At 45.1% G+C, this 24,978-nt stretch overlaps 1 protein-coding gene across 3 annotated transcripts in view; it reads left to right on the top strand.

Annotated features, from left to right (window-relative positions):
- ITPR2 (inositol 1,4,5-trisphosphate receptor type 2) overlaps positions 1-22,625 on the top strand; it is a 268,127-nt gene extending 245,502 nt beyond the window's left edge. For all 3 annotated transcript variants that reach the window (XM_072875513.1, XM_072875504.1, XM_072875494.1), the window contains 2 exons: positions 17,531-17,692; positions 18,935-22,625. In XM_072875513.1, the coding sequence (XP_072731614.1) occupies positions 17,531-17,692; positions 18,935-19,021 (249 nt within the window). In that variant the 3' untranslated portion in view covers positions 19,022-22,625. The remainder of the gene's footprint in view (positions 1-17,530; positions 17,693-18,934) is intronic.
- The last annotated feature ends 2,353 nt before the right edge of the window (positions 22,626-24,978 follow it).

Here is a 24,978-nt window from a genome sequence, read left to right as displayed (position 1 = left end):
GACTTTTGCTTTCTTCCTCTGGACTGTGGACATCGGCTGCAAACTCCTAATGTTCCCTGTGATTTTGATTTTCCCCGGAGCTCTGTATTTGCTTCAGTGCTTAGCATACTGCTCTGAGCAGTGACAGAAGTAATCAGTAGCTATCCAGCTTTCGTAAAGCAAGGTATTATTTTTTCTTTTTTTTTTTTCTTTTTAGAAAAAAGCATCAAGCATAAAAGGTATTGTAAAACAACACACCATTTACACACCTCTAGCTTTTCAGACAGTTACTTTATGGAGATGTTGGTGGGAATAAAGCACTTCAGATCTTGCAGGGGTGCCCATTCTCCTTGCACACTATCTTATATCAGTTATCGGGTGAAATATTAATGAATATTAAATCAGGGCAGTAGGTTTTATTATTTGTTTGTTATCCAGGCCTCTTTTATGAAGTCAGACAGGTATTATACAATATCCAAAAAGACAGAAATTTTTAAAAGCTGGCTACATGCCTTCCATTTGCACTGAGAACCTGCATGAATGATTCCCCTATTGAATTTTCATTCCTGCAGAAAAAAACTTATCTGACCCATTTGACCAGCAATACCATCCTTAGCAAACCCAGAGAGATGCACATAACTTGTATTACATTGATACAGCAGTCTTTGAATGTTCCTTGTGACCATTTGTCAGAGGAGACAGTTTAATGCGATAACTGGAACAGTGAAGGTTAACGTCCAAATTTTTAGACTTCTCTTTTCAGAGGTGCAATTTGTACATGCAGATTTCAGCTAAGCTTTGGTAGCTGCAAATAGATAAATGGAGGCAAAAAATGTAGATGATTAGTTACTGAATTTTTTGCAAAACAGAGAGATATGAATTAGCCTATGATTTGTGCCTCCATTCATTTGCAAAAATAAAAGGCTATTGGCATAGTAATTAAATTAATTATTTTTCCCATTGGAAGAATGAAAGACTTTAGCAAATGAAGCCCTAAAAGTTTTGTTCTCATGTGCCCTGTCCACAGTTCTTAGCAAGTTTCATAATGGATTTTATCAGCATTAGTGCTACCTGTCATAACTACATAATTACAGCACCTAATTATATTATTACTTATTTACTCTAATTATGTAATTGGATGTAATTGGTGCAATTACATAACTCCTCAATCAGCTGAAAACTGCTCTAAAACCAGGCTATGTTCGTAAGAGTAAAGGATACTGCCATGCATTAGACCATCTCCCTAAAGCAAGGCAATCTTTGGTGGGAAATTAAAGGTTCTCTTCTCCTGCCATTGCAGTCATTGGGACCATGAGCCTTTTATACCGTGATAGTATCTTAAAAGTATTCCTTTACATCTTGTTTCATTTGTAAATGTATTCCTCCTGAAAGGCAAATTCCTAATCTTAAGTCTCTCTTCAGGCTACTCAGGATCCCAACACTTCCACTGAAATCAAAAGCAAAATTCCCATCAACATCATAAGGACAAAGTAGAAGAGACAGGGTGAGCAACACCAGCCTGAAATTCTGAACAGTGATTTTCTTATTCAGTTCTTTTAAAAGCACTTTTGTGTCACAGCAATGACCTGCCATTGGTAATGTGACAAAATATTTTAACTGACTATTTCATTTTAAATATTTTGAAGGTGTCAGCTTTTTTCATTATTTTTTGTTTTAAATTATTAAATAAAAGAAATATTTACCAAATATTATGGCCATTTCCATATCATGAGGAAAAATGCATTCCCCATTTTGAAAAATTCTAGTTGTTTTGATTTGTTTTGTTTTTTAAATACTGAATTTTGAAAATTGGCCTGAATTTAGTGCTCCCTTGAGCTGGTGCTGTTGTCTCTCTTCTTCCTACCTCCAGCCTCATGTTTTTGCCTTCTTTTTCTATCAGATACCCAGAAGTGGGTATTAAATTCAAAAGCAGCACTGGGAATAATGCCAAATGAGCCACTGAGAAGCCTCACAATAGTTGTCATTCTGCCCATGCTGTGTGCTGGGCAGCGCAAGCCCTGTTCCCTCGGCATCCTTCTGTCTGCTGCCTTGCTGCTCTGCGTTTTGCCGTGCTCCCACCTGGTGAGCGGAGGTGTGATGTGAGCCGTGGCAGCACGTAGCTGCTCCCCAGGTTCAGGTCTCAGCAGTGATGCTGCGAGGTCCTGGCCAGAGTCGCTGCAGGTGGCTGTGACTGCCCAGCGTAGCAGCAGGGACAGGGGACAAGCTGCCTCCTGGAGCCAGAGTTGCTTGCGTGTAGTCCCTGGCACACCCATGTGTGGCCTGCAAAGGGATTTTTTTCATTTTAGCCAACGTCAGCAGAAGTAGCTGACTGTCAAAACAGCAGAAGCGTGAGCCAAGCGGAGCCTGCAGAGCCCGACAGCTCTGGGTCGTGAGCCTGGCTGCCTGTCCTTTCACACCTTGGGGCAGTGAGAAGTTGTCCCAGGGTTAGTGAACGTAAAGTCATTTCACCGATGCCAAATCCTGGTGTGCACCCCCAGCCTGATGTCTAGTGTATTCAGTGGCCATCCCTGAGCAAACCATGGGGAACCCTGGCTCTAGAGGAGGCAGGTCCACAGGAAATACAGACAGGCTAGGTGAAGAAGTGCCATAAGGAAAAGGGAAGAGTATGCTGACAGCAGGCGGGCAAGGAAGAGCGGGGTTTGTGGAACAAGCTGTTCTTTACTCCTGTCGATTTTTGTCAAAGAATGTAATAAAATAATATGTACTAAGAGGGCTGTTGACCTCGGCTCTTAAAATATAACTTCTTCGGAAAAGAAAAAAAGTTCTGACATCCAGGATTTTTCTATTCTGTTATCTATCGTCTTTTTGAATTTTGGAGGCAAAAGTTTTCCCTGCTAATTTTTATCTCTAGTCCATAGATATTCTTATTACATCCGAGGATTGCTAAACACAGTATGGGTAGAGAGAATGACCTAAACCAAAGAAATGTCAATCCAAAGTAACATGAATCCTGCAGAAGGGACCTTGTGGTTGTCAGGAAGACACTCCGGGTGTTTTTCACATGCACTCTGGTGATTCATCCTAGACAATTTAAGAAGTTTCCTCCCCCAGATGTCCACCGTACCCTTCTGTTGCAATTAACCACAACAATAGCGGAGGGGGGAGGACAAGCAATGTGTTTGTTCGCTCTTGAGCTTCCGCAGTTCGCAGCCCGGAGTACTAATGTGAAAATTGATGGCCATCGAAGTCACGCCAGTCTAAACTGCACTGGTTGAGGAGAGAACACACTACTGATTCTGTTGCCTCTTTACAGGTAGGATAATATCAGCAGGCAGAAAGGGCACACAGGTGATAGGGGTGACCCCTTCAACTGCTACAGCTAAATCTGCCAGGGACGGTGAGCTGCGGTTCTTAAACTGGCTCACTATAAATAAACTGCATTTTTAAGGCTTCTTCATTATCATAAATTCTAGTTCAACATGAAGTTTCTGATCTGGCAACTCACAGACTTGAAAATGCTTACAGGACTTCTGCACACAAATGCTCTGCTGGAGTGGGACATGGAGTTTATAACTTTTGGGAAGCTAATAATGCTTCCATTGTTAGGACTGATTTATTTTACTTTTTAAAATTGGCCTTCCTCCAAAAACTAGCAGATGTTATCAAAGCAAAACTTGCAAGGATGAGATGTATGTACATATCATTAAGCTATGCAACTTTTTCATAATCACTTTTAAAAGACTGATATGATGCATGTCACATTATGAGTAATTACTTACCATGGCAGTAATACCAAGAGCACAAAAGCCAGCTGCTAAATAAGATCTGAGGTCTCCTGACAGGCTAATTTCCTAGGAAATACAGCATCATTTTTTTCTGCAGTTGGGTTTTCATAAAATAAGCAATTAAAGAAATATGCCTAAATAGATGATTTACTGCTCCCATTTTTTGTTTTGCTCAAAATAGAAGAGCGAGCGAGAATGCAGCTCTCTGTGTCCTTCCACATGGACGCAGGCCCTGTGGGGAGTTCAGGGCTTCGGTTTAGGTGCAGCAGGTCCCAGAGAAATTCCTTTTTCTGCATCAAGGCCTGCCTCAAATTCACAGAGGATCTCGGAGCTATTGAGTGGTGATACAGAGTTACTAAAATAGAGCTGGAATTGTGCTTTGCACAGGTTCAGCCACTGCTTGGGTATATGAGGGGAGGTCCCTCTCCCCTCATAAACCCAAGTGTTATCCAGTTTTACATTTACAGAATATCCTGAGGCGTTGTTGTTTTTCCTGCTGCTAGGTATTGAATGATTTTTCGGTTGTTGCTTTTCCTGTTGTTCAAAAACAGCGTTCATTTCTGTAGGTAGTCCATTGCTATTTTTACTTCTCTGTACAAGTTTGCCTCTATTATCTTCTAGAAGTGCTGAACACCTCCCTCTCCACTTCATAAAACAAGCAATTACAGTAACGTGCCTAATTAGCTGATTTCCTGCTCGTTTGTGTGTTGCTCAAAGCATGAAAAGTTAGCATCACATGAGGATTTTGCATCTTTGCACAAAGCTCCTATTCTACAAGAGAGCTGAGCATCTTATTTTCTACTTCAAAGGTTCTGCACCTCCCAGAAATGGGCTCTTTGGTCCGCCATCAATAATTTAGTTGGCCTGCTTGGCTAGGTGATGTGTGAGGTATGGATAAATAAAGGGAAAGGTGAGCTTCATTTGGTGCCTCTTTGTAAAAGCTTGAGGTTTTAGTGGCTGTAAGTTCATATACATTCTTTCCAGACAGGCAAAATTAATCATCCTGTTGCTGCTTGAATGGGAAACCACGGATCCGATCCTGCCTCCTTAGGAATGATGCCATTAGCTGGAGCGGGAGAAAGATTGGTATCAACGACAGGTGCCGCAGCACAGGCAGATTTGCTGTGTGTAGTGAGGGTATGCGGGTAACCTTCATCCCCTAGCTGACTCGGTGAGGGAATGGCCGTGCCATTGTGCAGTGCCCTTGTCCCTGCTGCCTCCGTGCTCAGCCCCTCACGTTCTTGTTAACTCCTAAAGGGACAGGTCCCAGCACCAACACAACCCTTTCTTTTTTGCTCTTTCCTTTGCAATCTCTTCTGAATAAAAAGCTGTAATGTAATTACAAGTTACGGAGTGGAGGCTAAAACGCTCCAAAAGTATATTCATTGAGATCTGAGGTTTTTCCGCCCGAGGTGTGGAATCAGTGGTTTGACACTAGCCAGCACTAGTCTTTTTGGACCCTCTGGTACTGTGGCTCAGTTGTAAGCTTAGCTTGATTTCCTCTGTGTTTGCAAGATTTGCCCATCTGTCTGTTGACCAGTATTTAGGCTTCGAAGACTGATTTTGCTATAAAGACGGGTTCTGCCTTGATAATACAGTGTAGTCACAGCCTCCTTGTCCTCCTTCCAACTTCAATTCATTCAATTTGCAAATTAAAATAAATGAGCCGAGTTGGGTTCCTGTTTGTTTGTTTGCTGCTGGCCTTAAAAACTCGACGAGAGGTCTGGACATGAGGCTGTGTTCCTTGAAACTTGCACATCCCCACGAACATGGAGTGGAGGTGTTCCAGCTGGAGCGCCCTCAAGCCGAGCTGTGCTGCTGGCAGGACACGGGCTGCGGTTCCCTGCTGGAATCCATTCCCGCCTTGACCTGCCAGAGACTAGAGCTGTTAACTTTCCAGGCAGCTTGCAAAAGCCATCTTTTATCCCTTTGTTAAAGAAGCATGTGGCCTGAGATGGATCTGTGTGTGGGCAGACCTTTATTCTGGGATGTCAAATGATGGAAAGGCTCTCCAAGGCATTGGATAGGCACCTACTGTTGCGCTTAAAGTCCTGGCAGTAACAGAGCCTCGATTCTCCTGGGACTGGCTGCGTATGGCTTTGCCTAATGAAAACTCGACCTTAACTGGGGTCACAGGTAGTGATAAGAAGTTCAACCCCAGAGGAACAGCGTGATGAGCAGATCCCAAAGTGTGTAAACTGAATTCATTTGATTTTGCAGTATGGGAGAAGCAACAAACACAAAACACTTCAATGCTGTTTGAGAATATTATTGCAACATTTGAAAACAATTATTGTTCTTTGTATTACAGTGGTACTAAGCTTCTGGCTTCTTGAATGGGAAAGAGACTCCAAAATTGTCCACAGCCAAGGCAGATAACTGCAGATGCTGAGCAAAGGAAGGATTACAGGTTGGCCCAAAGACATAAGGGCAATTAGTAAAAGGACAGGGAGATGAGTTTGAGGTTGTTGCCTTACCAGGAACACCATTTAAAAGTAAATAAGCGTAACTTTGGTTGGACTCAAAACATAGCGGTGAGATTCTGTAAGAAGTAAAACAGGGAAAGGCTACAAAAAACGTAGTTCTGCTTCTGAGTTCTCACAGTTCAGAGACAGCGAGATTGGGGGGAGTTGAGTGCTACATTAATGTGAGCTTGTTTTACAAGGTGTTATAGATACAATGAAGTTACTTGTTTTCTGTATCTGTCACGGGAAGAAAAATCCACTGGCCCATATTACTCTGCATGGATAAGTTTCTGAATTTGTATAACTTCAGTCTCATTGTGCCATTTATCTTTTGGGATCAGCTTTATGAGATTTGTGTCAGGTTTTTCTATTTGGTTGCAAGGCTAGTTCACGGAATCTTCTCTCTTTTTAGTGTGGTGAATGTGTGTATGATAAAAAGCTAAGATTGCATCATCTTTAATAAAAGAGAAGATACATAGCCTAAAGAAATCAGATTAGTTGTAGAGAAAGAAATCAATCAGGTTGGCAAATTGTATCTGTGGGACAAAGTGCAAAATGTTTGTTTCATACAGTATTTATTGAACAAATTTGTTGAGAAGATGGTTAAAAATGCTCTACAGGAAAAAAAACGGGAACCATTTTGTTCAATTTAAATGACATTGATGTATTTTTTACATCATGAAATCTTGCAATATTACCAACAACAATCCCTGATAAAGTACTTTACACAATTGCCTCACAGGGCATTTTGAGATAAAAGTGTATATCGGAGATTGTAAATTGGCTGCATCCAATTTATATATAATGGAACCCACTACAGCCATCCTACGAAATTCAATAGATCAGGAATCACATTACACTTCTGTGAGTTTGGGGTAGTAGGAGCTTTAAAGAGTCTCCAAAACAAACAGGCAACTTTAAATCATATTTAATGAACCCTGTGTATTTTATACACATGTGATTAAAATATTTTCTCTCTGTTTTTCATTTGGCTGGGTGCTGCTGAAGGAAAATTGTAACTCCAGGTTTGTGAAACCAATCATCTGCTTGTTCTCAAGAGAAAATGCATTTTAATTGAACAGAACAAACTATATTTAAATGCTGGGCTGACAAAAACAAAGAAAAAGAAAAAGCAGATCTGTACAGAGGATACATTTCAATATTTTCCTAGTAATGCGAGCAAGAGCACTAAATGAAAATGTAGTATAGGCAGATAAAGGTTCACAAAGTACCATGGTCGTTTTTTCTTCTATTGATCTATGCTTGCAGCCTCTGAAAACAGCGCACAGTAGACACGAACCTGAACGCATAGACGTTTCACCTTGAGGGCCCGGTTTTGCTGGTTTCCACCTATTTCCCAAAGGGAATAAAAGTGCTCTGTGCTTCCCAGTAGGCAGATGGCACCTTGTGGGATCTGCCTCTCACCCAGCCACAGCCAGACCTGCCCAGGGGCCTCTCCTTGGCCATCACGTCTGCGCAGGCAAGGAGTTGTGCTCGCCATGCAGGGGAACGTACAAAACCCATGGCAAGCATTTAAACAGAGCAAGCGATTTGAGAGCAGGTTGATAGCCTTCAGGCCCATAAGGCTGAAAGGTGGCCATTGCTTGATGTTGCTTTGTAAGAGACGCTTCAAAGAGAAACCTAGATCTTTTTCCTCTCCTCTGACTGATATTCAAGTATGTGCATTTATGCACGTGTATGGTATATGCGTGATCACATCGCTGCTTAAAAAAACAGTTCTGTATAGCCCATTCGTGATAGGTAGTAATTCTTACTAATTTTAAAAGAAAATGTTGTTCTTTAAATTGCCCTTTCATACCACACTATGTGCAAAATACATCAGAGTCAAAATGGGCCCAAAGCAGGAACATTCAGATCAGGATTCAAAATGCCTCGACTCTGGCAGTATCCTAAACCAGAACAATCGCGCTGCAATCAGCGAATCTCTGCCTGTGTAAAGCTGAGAACAAGGTCAAGTCCTGAGCCTCTGAAAAACGAGTCTCCAGCTGAGTCTTTGTATTTCCCAAAGATTCTGTTACACCAAATTGAAGCTAAAGCTAGGAAATGGACATTACTCACAAAATACAAGGTGACGGGACCAGCAAATTAAAGCTAAATGTCAAAAAAACCCCATAAATTTCAACAAGTATGCGCCTGAATCCTGTGCTACAAAAGATATGAAGTAGAGGTCATGGTTTGGAGTTTAACCATGGAGTTAGACCCTGATCCACTGGATCAAACCAGCAATTACATTGACAAAAACAGGTCAAAATTTGTGGCGTCCTTACCAGCTGAATGGTAAGTGTGTCTCTAAGGAGCAGACAACATCTCTGTCCCCAGCAGTGGCATGATACTGTACGGTATGTTTACATTGCAGTGGGATTAGTGCTGTTGGCTTTTGTCCGGAGTTCAGTATCTGGAACGCGCCTGCTAGCATGTTTTGCAGAAGAAAATCAATATTAAAAGAACAGGAGAAGGGGGGCTTCAGCATGCTGGTGCAAGCAGTTTGAGAGGAATGGCAAGGGGCAGGAGAAGCATCGTAATTCTGTTCACTTTAAACGCAGTCAAGGGGAAGCAGAAATATCATTACCACTCAGCTAGGCATGAGCCAGTCTGGCAAACGAATGGCGAATTTGCTGAAACGATGTCGGGGGCAGCGAGAGAAGGAGAGGGAGAACGAAGTGAGAACTGCGGGCGTTTTGGTGGCGACGGTGGGGTTGGATGAGCAGCTCAGCCCCTCTCCTGTGACAGGGTGCCCTGCACGGTGTGGCACTAAGAGGGGCTGCTCTCAGCGCTGGGGGAGTCGAGCCTGCGGGATTCAACAGCAGCACCGCAATGACCTGCGAAGGAGGAGACGGAGAACTGCCAGGTGCCTCTGCGCAGAGGCTGCCATTGCATTACGCTGTGCTTCCCCCACCGAGGCAGCTGGAACTAAACCAGAGCCTCCCATGCTGCCATTAAAAGGTTCTTTTTTTAAGGACATGTGCACTTAATGTCAGAATATTGAAACCATACCCACGTGAATAAAGTTACTAAGCCAGTGATTCATTGCTGTTTCAAATCTCTATCTAGCCACAGTAAATTTCTGCTCAGTAGTGACAGTCTGTGTCCACATGCAGGCTATGATTTACAGTTCTGTGTTTTGTATCAACAACATCTGTTTAACAAAAGAAAAAAAAAAGCCAAGAACATTTATTTTCTAATCTCTGTACCAGATGTTGTTTCGTTATGCACAAGATCCAGGGATTATATCAGAAATAATTTCGTTATTTTAAATGAATAATCTGAAGTGTTTTTCCTAAAGCATGTCCCGTAACCACTAACAACATAAAAACATAGGAATGTGGAAAAATAACTTGTGTTTTGCACAAATCTATAATTACATCTATTTTAAGGGTACAAATATTAAGCACCAAATCCTAGCTTCAGATGGTAGTGTTGGGATTCTTGAAGATTTGCAGAGCAGAATATCAATTCTCAGGGTTATGCTAGAGATAAGGTGGCAGAGAGCGATTGAAACAGCAGAACTCAACAGCTGAGAAATGAACATGTGCCGCAGGGAAGGGAAGACGCAAGAAGCAAACATGGCTTCAAGGAGAGCGGTGCTGGGGTGGGATACAAGCTCAGGCCATCCAAGCACACAAAAGTTGTGCCAGGCAACTCTGGTGAGTCCCTGGCTGGCTGCGGTCCTTGCACACCTGTGGGGTAGCTGGAAGGTGCAGTCTCAGTGTGCTGGTGACAAAGCTGCTTAGTTTGGTTTCTGCTCTCCACCTTCTGGGGTAAAGTTGCCCAGGGCTGAAGCAGGACCGCTTCCCTCGACGTGCCAGCTGCGCTCTTGCTGATGCAGCCTAGATCATGGTTGGCCTTTTTCACTCTACGGGCACACTGCTGACTCATGTAATTAGCATTTGCATATGGTTTTGCCCACAACAATAGTGCGAGATCACATTCAAACTTATGGTCTCAACTGTAAAAAATTATTTTCATGATCGTTTCCGTTGCTTGGAGGTAAATGCCAAGTCCCTTAGGTGTGTTTGATGAGCAGAAATTTTGGGGTGTTTGTTCTTGGAAAAGCAGGGTCCTTTACAGAGTTTCAAGCTGAGTGTCGAAACTGCCACGTACAGCATCAGAGAAAAATCTTCGCAATTTGAGGTTTACTATCATTCCTCGCCATAATTTTTGCAGGGATATCACAAGCGAGAATGCTGATACTGAAACACTGAGACATTTATAACTGACTGGCCTGGATATCAGTCTTGAAGAACTCACAATTATTCAGAATTACAGTGATAGATTCTGTTGCAGCCCTCGTAAACATTCAGACAAGTTAAAATGAAAGTAAATGCATCAATGACGCTGCTAAAGCAGACGGTGGGTCTGTGTTACGGTTCCAACCTTCTTTCAGGAGGAAACAGATTTCTATATTTTTCCGTGAGCTGTGGAAGCTGTAGCATGTATCAATCCAGTATAGACCCAGCCAGACATATGAGTTTTCTTGTTGCATAAAGATTTATCTGTAATTGCCAAGGTTTATTTTTATTTTCCTTGAATTACTGTTGTGGATGCATATAGATGCATAACAATTCCTAATTTCCCTCCCTATATTCTTGTACAGCACAGATTGCTTATCAAATACAGTCTTAACATTAAAGTGTCAAACAGGATTTGCAGAAAGCTATTTGGGTTTGTAGTTTAGGATGAACGTTTATCAAATTGTGGATTAGCTGAATCATGCACTGAACAAAATTATTATTGTCTGTGATTAAATCACAAAGTGGTTATTGCCCTGTGTCATCTAAAGCACAAGATACTTTAAATCTTTAAAATCCCTTTTTAAGGTGGCTATAGGAGCTACATAACTACAGACTTTTAGGACCAGAGACTGTCCCTAGGCAGAAAAATAATAGCTTTCAAAACGTCGTTTGGACTGATCACTCTCTGCTTATACGGGCAACAGATCTGGGCAGGGAATGGATGGACTTACTTACGTTTCAGACATACAGAATAATTTCTCAGTAAATAGATCTCTTTGTACCCAACGCTAAAGTCTTTATGCAAGGTGCTGGCCCAAAAAAGGGGAGTGAACAGCCTGTTCATTCTCATGCCTGAAAGAACACGAGCTGCCTGCCGAAGAACAGCAATGCTGACGGTTTGTTTGCCTTTATGCTGCGGCATGGCTCCTAGGGCACAACTGAGACGCAGAGGGTGAAGCCGTGCCGTGCTTCCCGGCAGTGCTGCTCCTCTGGCCTGGAGGCCACAGGGTGACCGGCGGTAGCTCCCCTCAGTGCCGGTGCAGCAGGGTTTTACCACTCCAACGGGCACTTGAGACACTACGGTCTCTCTCAAGCTGTAGGAAGCTTTTGCCAGGCTGCCACGGTGGTTGCTGTTCATTGCACGCCAACAAACGTGTGTTGCAGGGTGGGATACCATGAACCGCCCCACGCAGCACACCGAGGCCGGTAGTGACCCTTCATGGCCATGTCCATGCTCCTCTTCTGCACCCTTCAGCAACCATCTAGCTGAGGAGCTCAGAGGGCTTTAAGCATACTCGTTTTCTCAGCCTCGTTATTAGGTAACGAATAACCCTCCTGACGGCCGTCTCACTCGCCTCCCTGAGTCACCAAGGAGCGGACGATCTGTGCCAGAAGGGGGAACAGCAGGCTGGGGGACGCAGAGGCCCATCTCCTGCTCTGATGCCTGCAGCTGGGGAGGTCACAACCCAGGAGGAGCCACGAGCAGCCATCGACGCTGTTCTTTTTGAGTAGATAGGAGGGAAGTCCTGAAACGGCTTGTTTTCATGTTGCAACAAGGGGTCACGGGGTAGAAAGGGCTGAGAGTCACTGCATTCGAGTCTGCTGGAGAAATGAAAGTCTGGTAGAGCTAACGGTGGCGTGGCACTGAGCCCATGGCAGTGGCACCATCAGAAAGTATGCATTAGGCTGCCTTGGCTCCTCTGCTTCATCCCCCTCGCCCTACTCTTTGACCTATTTTCTCTCATTGTTATCTAGTAATGTATTTTTTAAAGGCTCAGCCTAGTCTTTCCTGCTGGTTGCAGCTGATCCATCTCACTGCTAGCCTGTGAAACTAGCACCTCCTAAAGAAACATCCCTCTGCCAATTACTCGGGAGGCATGGATTCAGCTCAGCGTGAGAGCTCGATTGAAGCCAATTGGCTGTGCCAACAGGACAGGGATGGCTCAAGAGGGACTTTATACAAAGTATAGAAACTCTAAACAAATTTCTTCAGTCTTTCCTCCTTCCATGCTCAACCGAAGCTAGGAAAGTCAGAAAAATGGCAGTGTTTTACCGAAGGGAGGACTTAGCCTGTAGCTCTGCCCTCCCCCTGGAAAGCCCACAGAAGGGAAGGAGAAAGTTGCATAGAAAACTCCAGGAGGCAAACGCAGACTTTTGCTCTGAGCACGCCTCTCTGAGAAGAAGGCTTTGAGGTTTCTCAGAAAACGTGAGTAGCAAATCCTCTAAAGCCCTGTGATTCCTCAGGCGTGCGCCCTCGCCGTCGGCACCTCGCGACTAGGTGTACCCGCAGTCCCTTGCCGAGAGGTGTTTGCCCCGGGTGAGCTGTCACTCCCGCTGGAGTCCTGCCAGCCGAGGGGGGAGGACGGAGGGAGCGAGCGTGCTGGATCGCCACACGAAATGTCTGCTCTGCTCGTGTGCAGTCTCTTTGGCCGGCAGCCTTTTGGCTAGCCCCACCTGCCTTTTTTCCTTTTTTTTTTTTTTATCCCCCAGCTGAACTGAAGGAGAGGAGGCTGCGGCTCCTTTCTGTCCCTGCAGCCTTCCTGTCTGGCTGACTCTCTGCCCTGGACACAGATGTATACTTAACTACGAATTCTGCGAGGCACACGTTTCACTTGCGGAGGGAGTGTGGAGCGGGAAGATGCTGTGATCCGTAGGTGGGCTGCTGCGGTTGGGCTGCAAATAGCTGCTATCCTGTGCAAGAATGAAATAACAGTAACAATACACTGCGTTCAGCCCCTGTTGTTTAGAAAGAAGGTTTCAGTACATTTTAACAATTAATTCTGTGTCCGGGCAGCTACTTCGTGTTTAAGCATCCCATACGCATACCTCACCCTTTGCGAGCTCATTTATGCTCGAGTTATGTCACCTCGCGCTGGCCTGGTGGCTGTTGATTGAGTCCTGTGACAGCTGTTTGCAGAGGTTTGCCCTGCTCCCTGCCAGCAGCCTACCTCCCTCGTCCAAATTGCCGCTCAGTTCCAGGCCGGGTTCAAAATGTCTGAGTGAGCTCTATCTGGGGCAAAATGGTTGGATTTCTAGGAGTAGTAGCTAAGGCGTGACAGATAACACCCTGCAAAACCCCATCCCCTCACCAGTCAAATAAGGCGAAGCAGGAGCGCACCTGCAGCGTAGAGGAGGCATGTTACAGCTTTAGCATGTGTTAGCTGGTCAAGGTGAACCCTGGACCCAGCCCGTAAACATTTAAGTCCCAGAACAAATGTTCGGGGTTGTACAAACATGTTAACTACCTCCAGTTAATTGGCAAGCTATTACCTCGAAGTAAAAATAGCTTTCCCATAGCTGAGCAGTCACAGAGTGCCTGTTCCCCTGTGAACACTTACAGATCACTAAAATTTTCGGCAGAAGAGCCTCGTCCAGTTTGCCTTCTGGATCCTGGAAGGTTTGTGATCAAAAGTTTTTGGTCCCCAGCAGCAGTTGCTGTTTGTTTGTGGTATCAGACAAAGCTCAGCAAATAGGGCTGTGCGCCAGAGCTAATTTTCATGCTGCCCTTTAATAAAGTTCTGCAGTTCATAATGCAATGGAAAAATAAGATAATATTGACCAGCAAAAGCATGCAGTTCAGCAAGGGAATATACCTACTGTGTGCACTATAATGGAACTATCAGTGAAAGCTAGAAAAGTATTTTTAACTTAAAGACCGGTTGGCAGGCTAGAATGTGTTTCCTACTGACCTACTGAATTTTGAATCTCTCTGATACTTTGCATGACGAGGGTACACAGCTGGACCGGATTTCATTAGATGTATATGCAGCTGAGAACCGAGAAGCGAAGTCCTGCCTGCACCCAACACAGCACTTGGGACTACCACGTGAGAGACCTGTGGTCACCTATTTGACCTGTTGCCTCTCTGCTGCTAGGAAAAGCTGTAGAAGTCACTAGCATCTTTTCATGAGATCTCCAGTCCACACAACCCCATCAGCTTCTCTTAGAACTTGGATCAAGTCCTCGCTTGATCCTCCACAACATTTTGGCAAAAAATGCCCAGATTTTCTTGGTCTGTAACTAAACCGCAACTGGGTTTCTTGGGAGAGATTATCACAGCATTGCTGGAAAGGCAGAGCTGGGCACACGCGAATGATTGGAGTCTGTCATTGATTTCCCGTGACTCTGGGGCTTGTGGTGGCCGAGACAGGCTGGCACGTGGTTCAGAGTGGTTCCAGCTGAAGAGCTACCATCGGCACCACAGCGTCATGTGGCCGCTGGTGAGGTGCTGTGTGCTCTGTCCCCGTCTTCACCTGCTCCTGGTCATCCCTCTTCCCAGAAAGTACAACGTTGTGCTGAGGAGGAGGGAGGCAGGTGACACTGGGAGCCTCGAGAGAGGCAAGCCCACTAAGCTGGGACATCTGGCATCTGCACAGATTTGTGTGGTGTTCCTCTGGACAGTGTGGTGGAGGGTCAGTCCACAAAAATCTTTCCAAGGCAGCCAGTGGTCTCTGCCTTGCATCCTGGAGAAGCGAGGGAGTGGCAGATGGAAAACAAAACTAGCAAAGTGCATTTCACAATCCTGGCAGCAGTACTCAGCAAACACGAGAACCGCAATGATGGAGCTTCACATTGCTCTCCCTGTGCAGCCTGGCTTTAGACACTTTGGCATTATGGTGAACCTTACCAAAAACGGCTCCTAGCCCCTCAGCTGGCTCCTACAGCCATGCGGCCTCGTGTTTGGTATCTTCAGGTGCTTCAAGCGAGAGAAGCTGTAGTGGGTGCAGATACTAGAGCTTTCCAGGAACTATTCAAATACAAGTGCAGCTTTGTTCACTGTAGCTCCTTTGAATTCACTTTCTGTGCCTGTAGCGGCAGACAAATTTGCTGGCAAACATTTTGCAAAAAAAGGCATTGATCCAGAAAGGCACTGTGCACAAACTAAGCTTAGTATAAATGAGTACACCTGTGCTTAATGCTAGGCACGTGATGAATGCTCTGCTAGATCCTAGCCAAAGTAAATTTAAAATAAATATCAGAGCGTACTCGTAGAAAATGAATGCTGGTCTTGTAAGCAGAAATGCACGCAGCAGAAATAGGAGTCTACCGCTCCTTGTGTCCGCTGGGGATATCCAGCAGGGAGGGTCACGTGCGCTTCTTTCGAGCTCACCAGCAGAGCTGGTGAAAACAGGTTTTGATTTGAATGAGTTATGACCCATTGAAAATGGCATCATGCGTAACCACAGTAAATTGTCATAATGAGATCACGAGGCTCAAAAAAGTGGGCAGCGAGGAAAGAGGCCTCATTCCACCAGCGCACACGGCTGACTGAGCCCTGGGCTGCAAAATGCAACAGAGGGACACAGTCTTATTCCCTGAACATCTTGTCGTTTTAGCGACAGGAGCAGAGGTTGCACAGCCGGACAAAGTTTGAGAAGTTTTGAGTTAAAAAGAAGAAAACAAGCCAAAATTCTTATGGCTTTGCATTTAGTCTTATCCAGGGTAACAGAGGGGACTGGGCTAATGCAAATAGTGGAAAACATGAATACTGTAAGTGCTTCCATGCCTACCGCCAGTTACCTTGGTTGTTTCTAAACCATGTTGCTGTAGGAGGGGAGGGTTTGGTGATCAGGGCAGAGCACTGTGTAGTTGAAAGCAACTCTCTCTGGAAGCACGATAAAGCTGTGTTCACTTGGTGCATCCCCGAGCTCACAGCTCTGCCAGGCCAGCCCCTGTGGAACGTGCTCACGTGTGGCTGCCCTGGGCTGCCCAGCTGCAGAGGCATCGGTGGCTTTTGTATTTTCATGGTGAGGCAAAGTCTGAGACTACAGTAAGTTTGATGCACTTAAAACTTTACCAAATACCAAGCCCAGACAACATAAGTAGCACAGCTCTTGCCTGCCAGGAGTCTTGTAGGTGGACTTCTGGGAAGAACTCCTTTCCTTTACTCCTCTCCTCCTCTCCTCTTTTCGTCCTTTTCTTTTTGGTACAGTGCTATTTGTGTGGGGCCATTCACAGTGCAGGAGTCTGGAAGAAACACACTCCAGCTCATTCTGTTTCTCTTCTAAAGTTATCAAGTGCACGTGTCCATAGAGGCCCGTTGCAAAACACCATGCATATGATCTAACCACATCCTCCCACTCCCCCCAAGGTGGAGGGCAGAGGTGTGTTGATGTAACACATCACCAGCTACAGGACCTGTTTCCCTTGTCTCATGCCTTAAGGCAAATTGGGTTGCTTGCCACATGGTTGCCACTCCTCCTAGGCTTGCACCCTCCAGTCTCCTCCATCTGTTACGCTTTGCACACAAATATCTGTGCCCCCGAGCCATGGAGACAATTCAGGCTCATACTGATACACAGCACCTTCCTGACTCATATCATCTATTTACAGTATTTTTGTCATGATTAAATTCATAGCCTGAGTCCATGAATAGAGCGACACCCAATTCAGTGCTGTTCCGTGCAGTGCTTGGTCCTTAGCAGGTTAGCCCTTGGCCATGGCGTTGTGCTTGCATTTGCCTAAGGTGTACAATCTGAATGGCACGCTGAAGCCTAAGCCGTTCCCAGAACCCCAAATCTTCTGCTGTGGGCAGCTGAATTCAATCCAAGGTCCCTCTGCTCTTGCAGTAGGCACGCTCCAGGCCAGTCTGGAGAGGACTCTGGCTTGTCTTGTTTTCCTGATGTTGGCTCGCTGACATTGCTGCAAGGACAGCTGAAATAGATGGCGGCCAGCCAAGCTGAAGAGACAGGGGGGAAATGTGTCCCTGCATACACTTAAGAGCAAAGCGCGGGGAGCACTCAGGCTTTCCTGGTGCTAGTGTACCAGAGAAGTCCCCCAGAGCTGCCCCAGCGGGCGTTTCTGCATGCCAGAGCCACGGATGAATGTGCCGACGCTGCCCACGCTGCAACACAGGTGCAGCTGTGGGGAACCAAGATTTTGCAGTTGGTGCCTTCTTTGTAGCTAAGGACAACCAAGAGTAAAAATGCTTGTGTAAAATACTTTCTGAATTTACTGCTTCTTAAGCTCACTTGCTGTGTGTCATCCACTGAGTAGAAGTCCTTGTGAGTTTTCGTTCTCTAGTCTCAGCTTAGTAGCACTGCATAAACCCCTACTAACATTACTAATTTTTCTTATACCCATGTAGGAGAAGAATTTGGACTGGTTCCCTCGGATGAGAGCCATGTCCCTGGTTAGCAATGAAGGCGACAGCGAGCAAAATGAAATCAGGAACCTGCAAGAGAGGCTGGAGTCAACCATGAGCCTTGTAAAACAGCTTTCCAGTCAGCTTGCTGAGCTCAAGGAACAGGTAAGTGTCCTGCAGTAGGTAACAACCTGAGCGCGTGTGCGTGAACGTGCTACCTTTCATCAGGTCACAGTCAGGACAGTGTTACAAAAGAGACTTCTGTCTTAGAAAGGTTTTATGTTTCCCTCCAGTAAGCTTTCTGAGTAGATATACTGATACGGGTTTGGAATGAAGTTGTACTCCATTAGCAACAGCAGAGAACAGGTAAGGAGAAAAGCCAAGGGGGAATTAGTTATGAAATCCTCTCAGTGAGTGTGCGAGGACAGAGGGAAAACTGCAGAAGCGATGACGGGCTTTGCATATGCAGGTGCTGCATAACCCGGCAATAAAAAAGGCGTAGCATCAGAAGTAGCTGTGTACTGATGGGAATCAGTAGAAAAGCTTTCTGAATCCGACACTTGGATTTTTTTCCCACACTAAGAATATCAACAATGCTGTTGCAAAAACAATTCGCCAAGCCTGTTGCTTTGCTTGTGTCCCCTTGCCTTTGTGCTCCTCCCGCGGCTCCCCCTTCTCTCCTGCATGGAGCACAAGCTGCCGGCCTCCCTTAAAGTCCTGCTCCTGCCTAAACCACCTTACGTGTTTTCTCTCACTTCAGGATCAAAAGGCCAGCTCCTTTTTCGCTAAAGATGCTGGTCACCTCTGATTTGCTCCTTACAGTTTCAGAAAAGCATCTTTGAGTTTTCTTTAAGGGAAGCACTTCAGTGGCACCAACAGTTACCTAATTGTCCCCCTTCCAGTCCCTCCTTAAAACTCTCTTTCCCTGTGCAAAACCTGACAAAGGTTTAGGCTGGATGTGCTGAGACCCTTGCTTATTGTGCTTACCCGTATTGTCCTGGTGGTTTCTTTATCCCCCTCTGGCTGAATCTGTTCTCTCCTGGCTGAAATTTAAACTCTCTGGGGCTGGGACCATCTTTTAATTCTGTGATTGTACAGCACCAAGTGCAAATGCTGACCCTCTGCAGGGCTACACAACACGATAGCAGCGCAAATAATATGGTGTAAGATCTGCCGCTGGATAAGAATAATGTACAAATGAGGATAAAATGTCCATACTTTGCAGGAAACAGATCTCCCACTTCAAAGGCATCTCTTACTTGTAATTTTCAATGCTGAAGAAAAGAATTCCACTCCCTGTTGGTTTGCTTATATGTTTCTTGCTCTGTGGCTGCTAAATAATAGCAAAAAGGGGGAAAAAAAAAGAAAAAAATTCTCAACTCGTCTCTCTCTGCCTTTCCACCTTAGATGACAGAACAAAGGAAGAATAAGCAGAGGCTGGGCTTTCTTGGATCAAACACACCCCATGTGAATCATCACATGCCACCACCCTGATACCACGGGGAAAAGCCGTGACTAGCCTTTCATCAGTATTCCTGCTTTATTATAGAATAAAAAGCTGAGATTGAGAGGAGTGAACAGTGCCTATTGTTACAAAGTTAAAAACAACCAAGTGCCAAGATGTTAAGTGGTTTAGCTCTGGGAACAATTTGTAGCTGTTTTTCATGGTTGAAAGGGACCACAACCTAGAATGCGAGAGATACAAGGGAGCTCGTTTGTATTCATTGACGGGCCCGACTCAGCTGCGTTTGCGCTCTGCAACTCGATGGCTTCGGTGGTAGCTGCCGTGTGCGACGGAGGTCGGGGCAGCGTTCGGCCGTGTCCTTAGAGCTGCCTTCAGACTTCTCCCTAAAGTGCTAGGATAACCAGGATGAGCAGAAGAAGGAGAAATGTTTATTAACGCAAATACGACAGCCTGGTTCGGAATCAATAGAAGTTGTTTCTGGCTTATTTGCCAAATAGCAACATTAGTCATATTTGCTTGGCATTTACTATTTTTTAATTACCATAAATATGTCAGTTGGTTAAGCAATAATGTTGCTTCAAGTAACTTCTACTAGGAGGGAAAGGGGACAAACCTCAAAAGACTGAAAAAAAAAAAGAAGAAAAAAATACAAAAAGAGTCGCAAAGAGAAACATTAACGCTTTTGAATTTTAGCTGTCACCATGCAATTTCTTATTTATAACATGGAGCACAATGGATCTACAGCTGTGGGAATGTTATGCACATAACACTGACAACATAACTGGAAGTGATTTCTTTCTCCTGGCTTCAGATGTTCTCGATTAATGTGGCCATGAGATTTCACATACTGAGGAGTTAAACTGTGTTTTAAATTCAAGTTCCAACAGAGGATTCAGGAAAAAAAAATTATACCTGTAGTTTGAAGCACGAATGGGATTTTATTTTTTTTAAAAAAGCTTAGAAATGTCTTTCTCTGTGGAGCTGTAATGGTGTCATTACCTTCCGTAAACTCATCTTCAGCGGGAGTTGACTTGAATAAATAAGCACCATATTTTGCCAGCTTTCTTCTGAGCTAAAGCTCATGGGCTTAGCCTACCTTTGCCCACCCTTCCTCTTTCAGGGGCTTGCAGGAGCGGCCTCTCCCCACAGGCCTGGCTGGGGGGACGGGGGGCAATGCCAGAGGAGCTCCTTCCAGCTCTAGGCTCTACGAAAGGCAGCAGCCGAGTCCGCTGTGCAGGTTTCCGCTGTATTCTGTGTTTCTTGGGGTGGCTTTAAAAGGAGAGTTACAGGGTTTCCACATAGGGCTCTTCTCTCTTTTAGGAGAAGATTTCGGGGGCACAAATGGGAGTTGTGGTCCCAGTTCACTTTCATTTTCAGTGGGTTTTGGGTGCCTCATTGTCCTCGGTGCATCTGAAAATGCACCTCCATTACGTGGAGCCACTTTTTAAACCAAAATATTTTTGCAATGATTGTCCCCCTGTAACATTTCCGTTTTGTTATAAAAGCCATTTTGATCAAAGGTGAAAATATTATTGGCTCCACTATTTCTAGTTTCTCCCTGAAGAAATGCTGTCATCTTATTTAAGGCACAATTCAAACCAACAGACCTAGAGTAAAGGGAAGGAAGGAGCATTTCCCTCTCTTCGTCCCAAATTCCAACCTGTTCTTGGAAGCCATCTCTTTTTTTGTGCCAGTGAGGTGGCTGAGATACAAAAATAATATACTTTAGGGTCTGATTCTTCTACCATTAAAACATTTCCCATTGGCTTCAATTGTGTCCTTCAAAAATACTGTGTGGAAAGCAGGGATCTGTGTATTTTATGGAAAGAAAATATCTTTCTGTTGACTTGCCTTTAGTCCGTAGAGCACCCCGGTTGTGAGAGGTGATGGCTATTTCCAGGTTTAGGGTCTATTTTTCCTGTAAGAAATTCTCTCAAATCCAGCCAGCGCTCTGCCTCCATGTGCTAAGGTGAAGAGCAAGTGGCCTTCATCAGAAATGGCACAAGGCCAATGAAAGTGAGTGGTGGGAGACTAAATTTTTTACAGCTCCTCTGCAGGTGTTGGCCTCGCAGCCTCGCTGCAGCCGGACGTCAGCTGCTTCCCAGGCAGAGGGAGTGCGTGGAGGCAACGGGAGCTGGGTTGAGCTGGTCAATAACTGTGTGGCTGCTTTCGAGGCTGGAGTTACCTTTTCCACTCTAAAGACCAACAGTCTGGTCTTTGGTGAGCAGAGCAGGTGTGGCTGTGGCATGGGGAGCTGATGGTAGGAAAGCTGCTAGGTCAAAGCAGAATGCAGAAGAGCAGTTGTCTTCAATGAACGACTGAGATATTTTAGGACTGTCTTGGAGTGTGCCTTTCCTTCACGCTTACTGTGTATGAGGTTTTGATGCTACTGCTCCAGCATCGCTGTGGTGGTGAAAACCCCTTCTGTAAGCCTTGCCTGTCAGTGAGGATGGGGCTTCAGGTGCCAGTTGGCGTTCAGCACTGAGAGACTTGCAGTGAATGGATTCTGGGAGTTTGCATCAGCCACACGCCACGCAGTAACCAGCCACCAGTGTAACATAAAGCCAGATTTGCTTTTCTGACAAGACCTGTTGTACATCACGAAGCCAAAGGAGTTGTACGCAAACATAAAGTCAGCGGTAAGTTGGTAGAGAATCACACCCTGCAGCTGTATTAATTCAAATTAGCTTATGCAGTTCATCAGATCTAGTCACAGCTTCTGTTTCAACAGCAATTTCCTCTTCCTCACACATACGCTTATTAGAGGCATAAAGCACAGTTTAATGGAACGAAGATAAATTAAACGATCACTATTTATTGGGGGGTGGGCAGTTGGCTAATACTGGAAGTGGTTGGCATTTTTCTTGTTTACACTCGGAAAAAGCAAATGAACCACTGCACATCAAGGAAGGTTTCTGGTGTTGGAGCTGGAAAAACTTGAGACTCGATGCGTTTGTGCCCTGAGCTCAGGCCTGCAGTTGCGTGCTGGTGGTGCCCTCTCTGTCTCCCACCACAAATGGTGTCCCCAGGGCTCAAGAGCCCAAATACTGCCCTTCAGAAGGGAGAGCTATGACGTCAAAAACTAAGAGCTAACAGATGCTGATTAGCCTTTGCCATGGTGCCTTTCTGCTGTTGATAGCTTCTGAGAGAGACCTCCGTAATCAATAACAGTAGGTGATGCTACTTGCACAGATTGTAAATATATTTCACTGAGTGTTTTGACATTTTTGCTGATTCTGCCAAAGCTTAGGCCCTGCCCTGCAGCTCTTATCCGTGTGAGCAATCTGTACACTCGCACGTGGTAACTTAAACAGGAGACTTCTTACGTGAATAATAGTTGCAGGGCCAGAGCCCAAGCCTTAAAGATTGTGAAATATCCCCATCAATGAGTTTATAACAAAAAAATCATTGTTTTATACATATATTTATATGTATGTCTTTGTTTAATGCAGCTGGGGTATCCTCTTCTTAGGCAAGCATAATTTACCTTACCTATTTATATGAAATGATTGCAAAGAAGTTAAAACATCTAAGAGCTTTTAATGCCTTAGAGGGATTTATAATTATAAGCTCCTTGACAGTTAAAATCTACTTAAGTAAATATGTCCATTGCTGCTGAATGTAACTTTTAATAAAGTGTGTCATTTTATATACGTCTGTCTCACTTATTCTTGGTGCTAGAGGTGCAGGGAAATGCGTGTGGCTGAATTGAAGACTGCTGGGAAACCCAGGCTGGTTGTTTTGCATGGGAGACCATGCTGTGGGTATGCATCCATTTCTTCTAAGTGACAAAGCAGATGGCATCAGTGCAGTCCTGAATGGACGGAGGCTGAATCCAGCAATGAAAGCGAGGATTCATTTTATTTCAGGCAGAAATTGTTCTGCTGGGTCGGATTTCCTGAAGGTTGGGTGGCAGTTAGATGTCTGATTTGCTCAAGTGCTGTTTGTCCGTAACTGGCAGGCCAGGGGCAGCCCTGGTTGAAGGCGGGCAGACGCAGGGGTCGTGATGAGTGTGAGCGTCACTGATGGAGAGGAGCAGGCTCAAGCCGAACAGCCTCAGGGTTTTCTGCTGGTGCCTGAGGCACGTTAGCTCTTGCTGCCTCCTCAGGTCTGCCTTGAGGAGTCGGCAACTCACTGCGAGGCTTTGAGCATCCTGAGCATCACGTATTGCAGTCAGCAGGAGCCAGGTGACCTCCCGTCCTCGCGTCCCTCAGGGAAGCAGCAGGGCAGTGCCGCCGGGGCTGTCAGGCGGCCGTGCTCGCGAGAGCACGTGGTACGCACGCTCACGTGCATGCTCACGGAGGGGATCTGTGTCTTCACCAGCCGACGGCCTTTCAAGCCGGAATTGCTGGTGGTGCTTAGGAGCCTCTCACTGTCCGTCATGCGTTTCCAGTGCCAGTCTAAGACCTGAATTTTGGGAATCCAGCCCTCTAATAATATGGATGCAGAGCTTAAAGGCTTGAAGGCTTGATGTGACTTCTCTTACTAGGGTGGGGGCTTTTGTGTGTGTGAGTTTTTTGGTGCTTTTTTCTTTATTTTTTTTTCATCTAGCTCCTTCAAGTAGCACGTTGAGAGAGAGACCGAGGGTTTTCCCCTCTCTTCTATGTGAAAGGATTGAGGAAGACGAACAGCCGACAGCCACTGTCTCTCTCAACTGAGACAACGCAGGCTGAGGAAATCTGTGGTCTTGTGAAAAAAGGAAGCACCCTACAAACCTGTGACAGGAGAACTACAACATATAAGTGCGCTTTTTTTTCCCCCCCAGCTGTGTTTGTTACAGAAAGTCAATATTTATGAGGAAAAGAATGAGGTGTCTTCTTAGTGAGAAAAAGCCTGCTAATTAATTAATAAGGAAAATCCTATTAAATAGAGCATGCTGTTGTTTCTGTGCACTTGTTATACCAACCTGCTGAGTTTCTGAGTAGAATTAATTTTCTTTTATATTCTGTGGTATGACTTTAAAGTTAAATAGAAAGGGGCTTGTTTGCTACTAGGTTTCTTAGATTGTTCTGCAAAAAGTACGTCCTAAGAGAAAATGGGTTTTCATACAGTAAACTTTCAACCTAAGATTACAGTCATATTTAAAAAAAAAAGCCCCCAAACCATAACTAAGCTCCTAAACCCAAATGGGAGCAGTTTTGCACGCAGAACTGAGAACCTAATGCCAAGGATTGTATTTTTTTAAATGTTTTCCTCAAAGGTACATTTTCATTCAAAAGGCATTTCAGGGAGCAAACATCTCCCTCGGCATCAGCCACGCAGACGTCAGCGGGCTCACACCGGTGTGGCCTAGAGCAAATGCGGCTCCTCCATTTCCACCGTCGCTGCTGCTGTGACAAAAGCATCTGCAGGCGAGGATGTTTTCTTTGGAAAGAGTGTGCTTGTTTTCTGGGGAGGGCTGCTGAGTTTATTTTTAAGTGGAGAAAACTGAGATTTAAGGCTGCTAATCTCCCTGCTGTCCCAGGATGCCTGCAGGAGCGACCGGCAGCGTGAATCCTGTTTGCAGGCACCCGTACTGAACGTCCTGTATTTACACAAAATCATCCCAGACGACTCAAAAGAAACTCGAGCTCCAGGGATTTTAAATGTGGAGTAGTGTATTGCTATCATCGGTTCACAGTTGCCCGCTCTATTTATATGCTGTACTTTTTTAGTCTGAAGCAGGAAGCTGCAAGGCACAAGACAAATAGCCTTTATAACTTTGCTATTTCAACATGTTTCTCTTGCTGCAAACAGCCAACAGTTGCCCTTTTTTTTTTGTACAGTAGGTTTCTTACTCCGTGACCCCTCCCAACCTCTCACCATGTCTCTGCCTTCGTCCGCTGCTGCTCAGGTAAGGTGAGACCTGGGCACATCCAGAACCATGGGCCATGACCGGAGAAGCCAAACCAATAAGCTAAATCTGTAGGAGCACGGTCGAACTGGCAGTGTCTTGTCCTTATGACTTTAATAACTCTGTTTAAATGTCGTAGATCATGCTGTCAAC

The sequence above is a fragment of the Ciconia boyciana genome, chromosome 1, assembly GCF_034638445.1.
Source record: "Ciconia boyciana chromosome 1, ASM3463844v1, whole genome shotgun sequence".
Taxonomy (NCBI): Eukaryota; Metazoa; Chordata; class Aves; order Ciconiiformes; family Ciconiidae; genus Ciconia; species Ciconia boyciana.
Note: the sequence above shows the minus strand (reverse complement) of the source record. Positions and strands in the feature narration are given on the sequence as shown.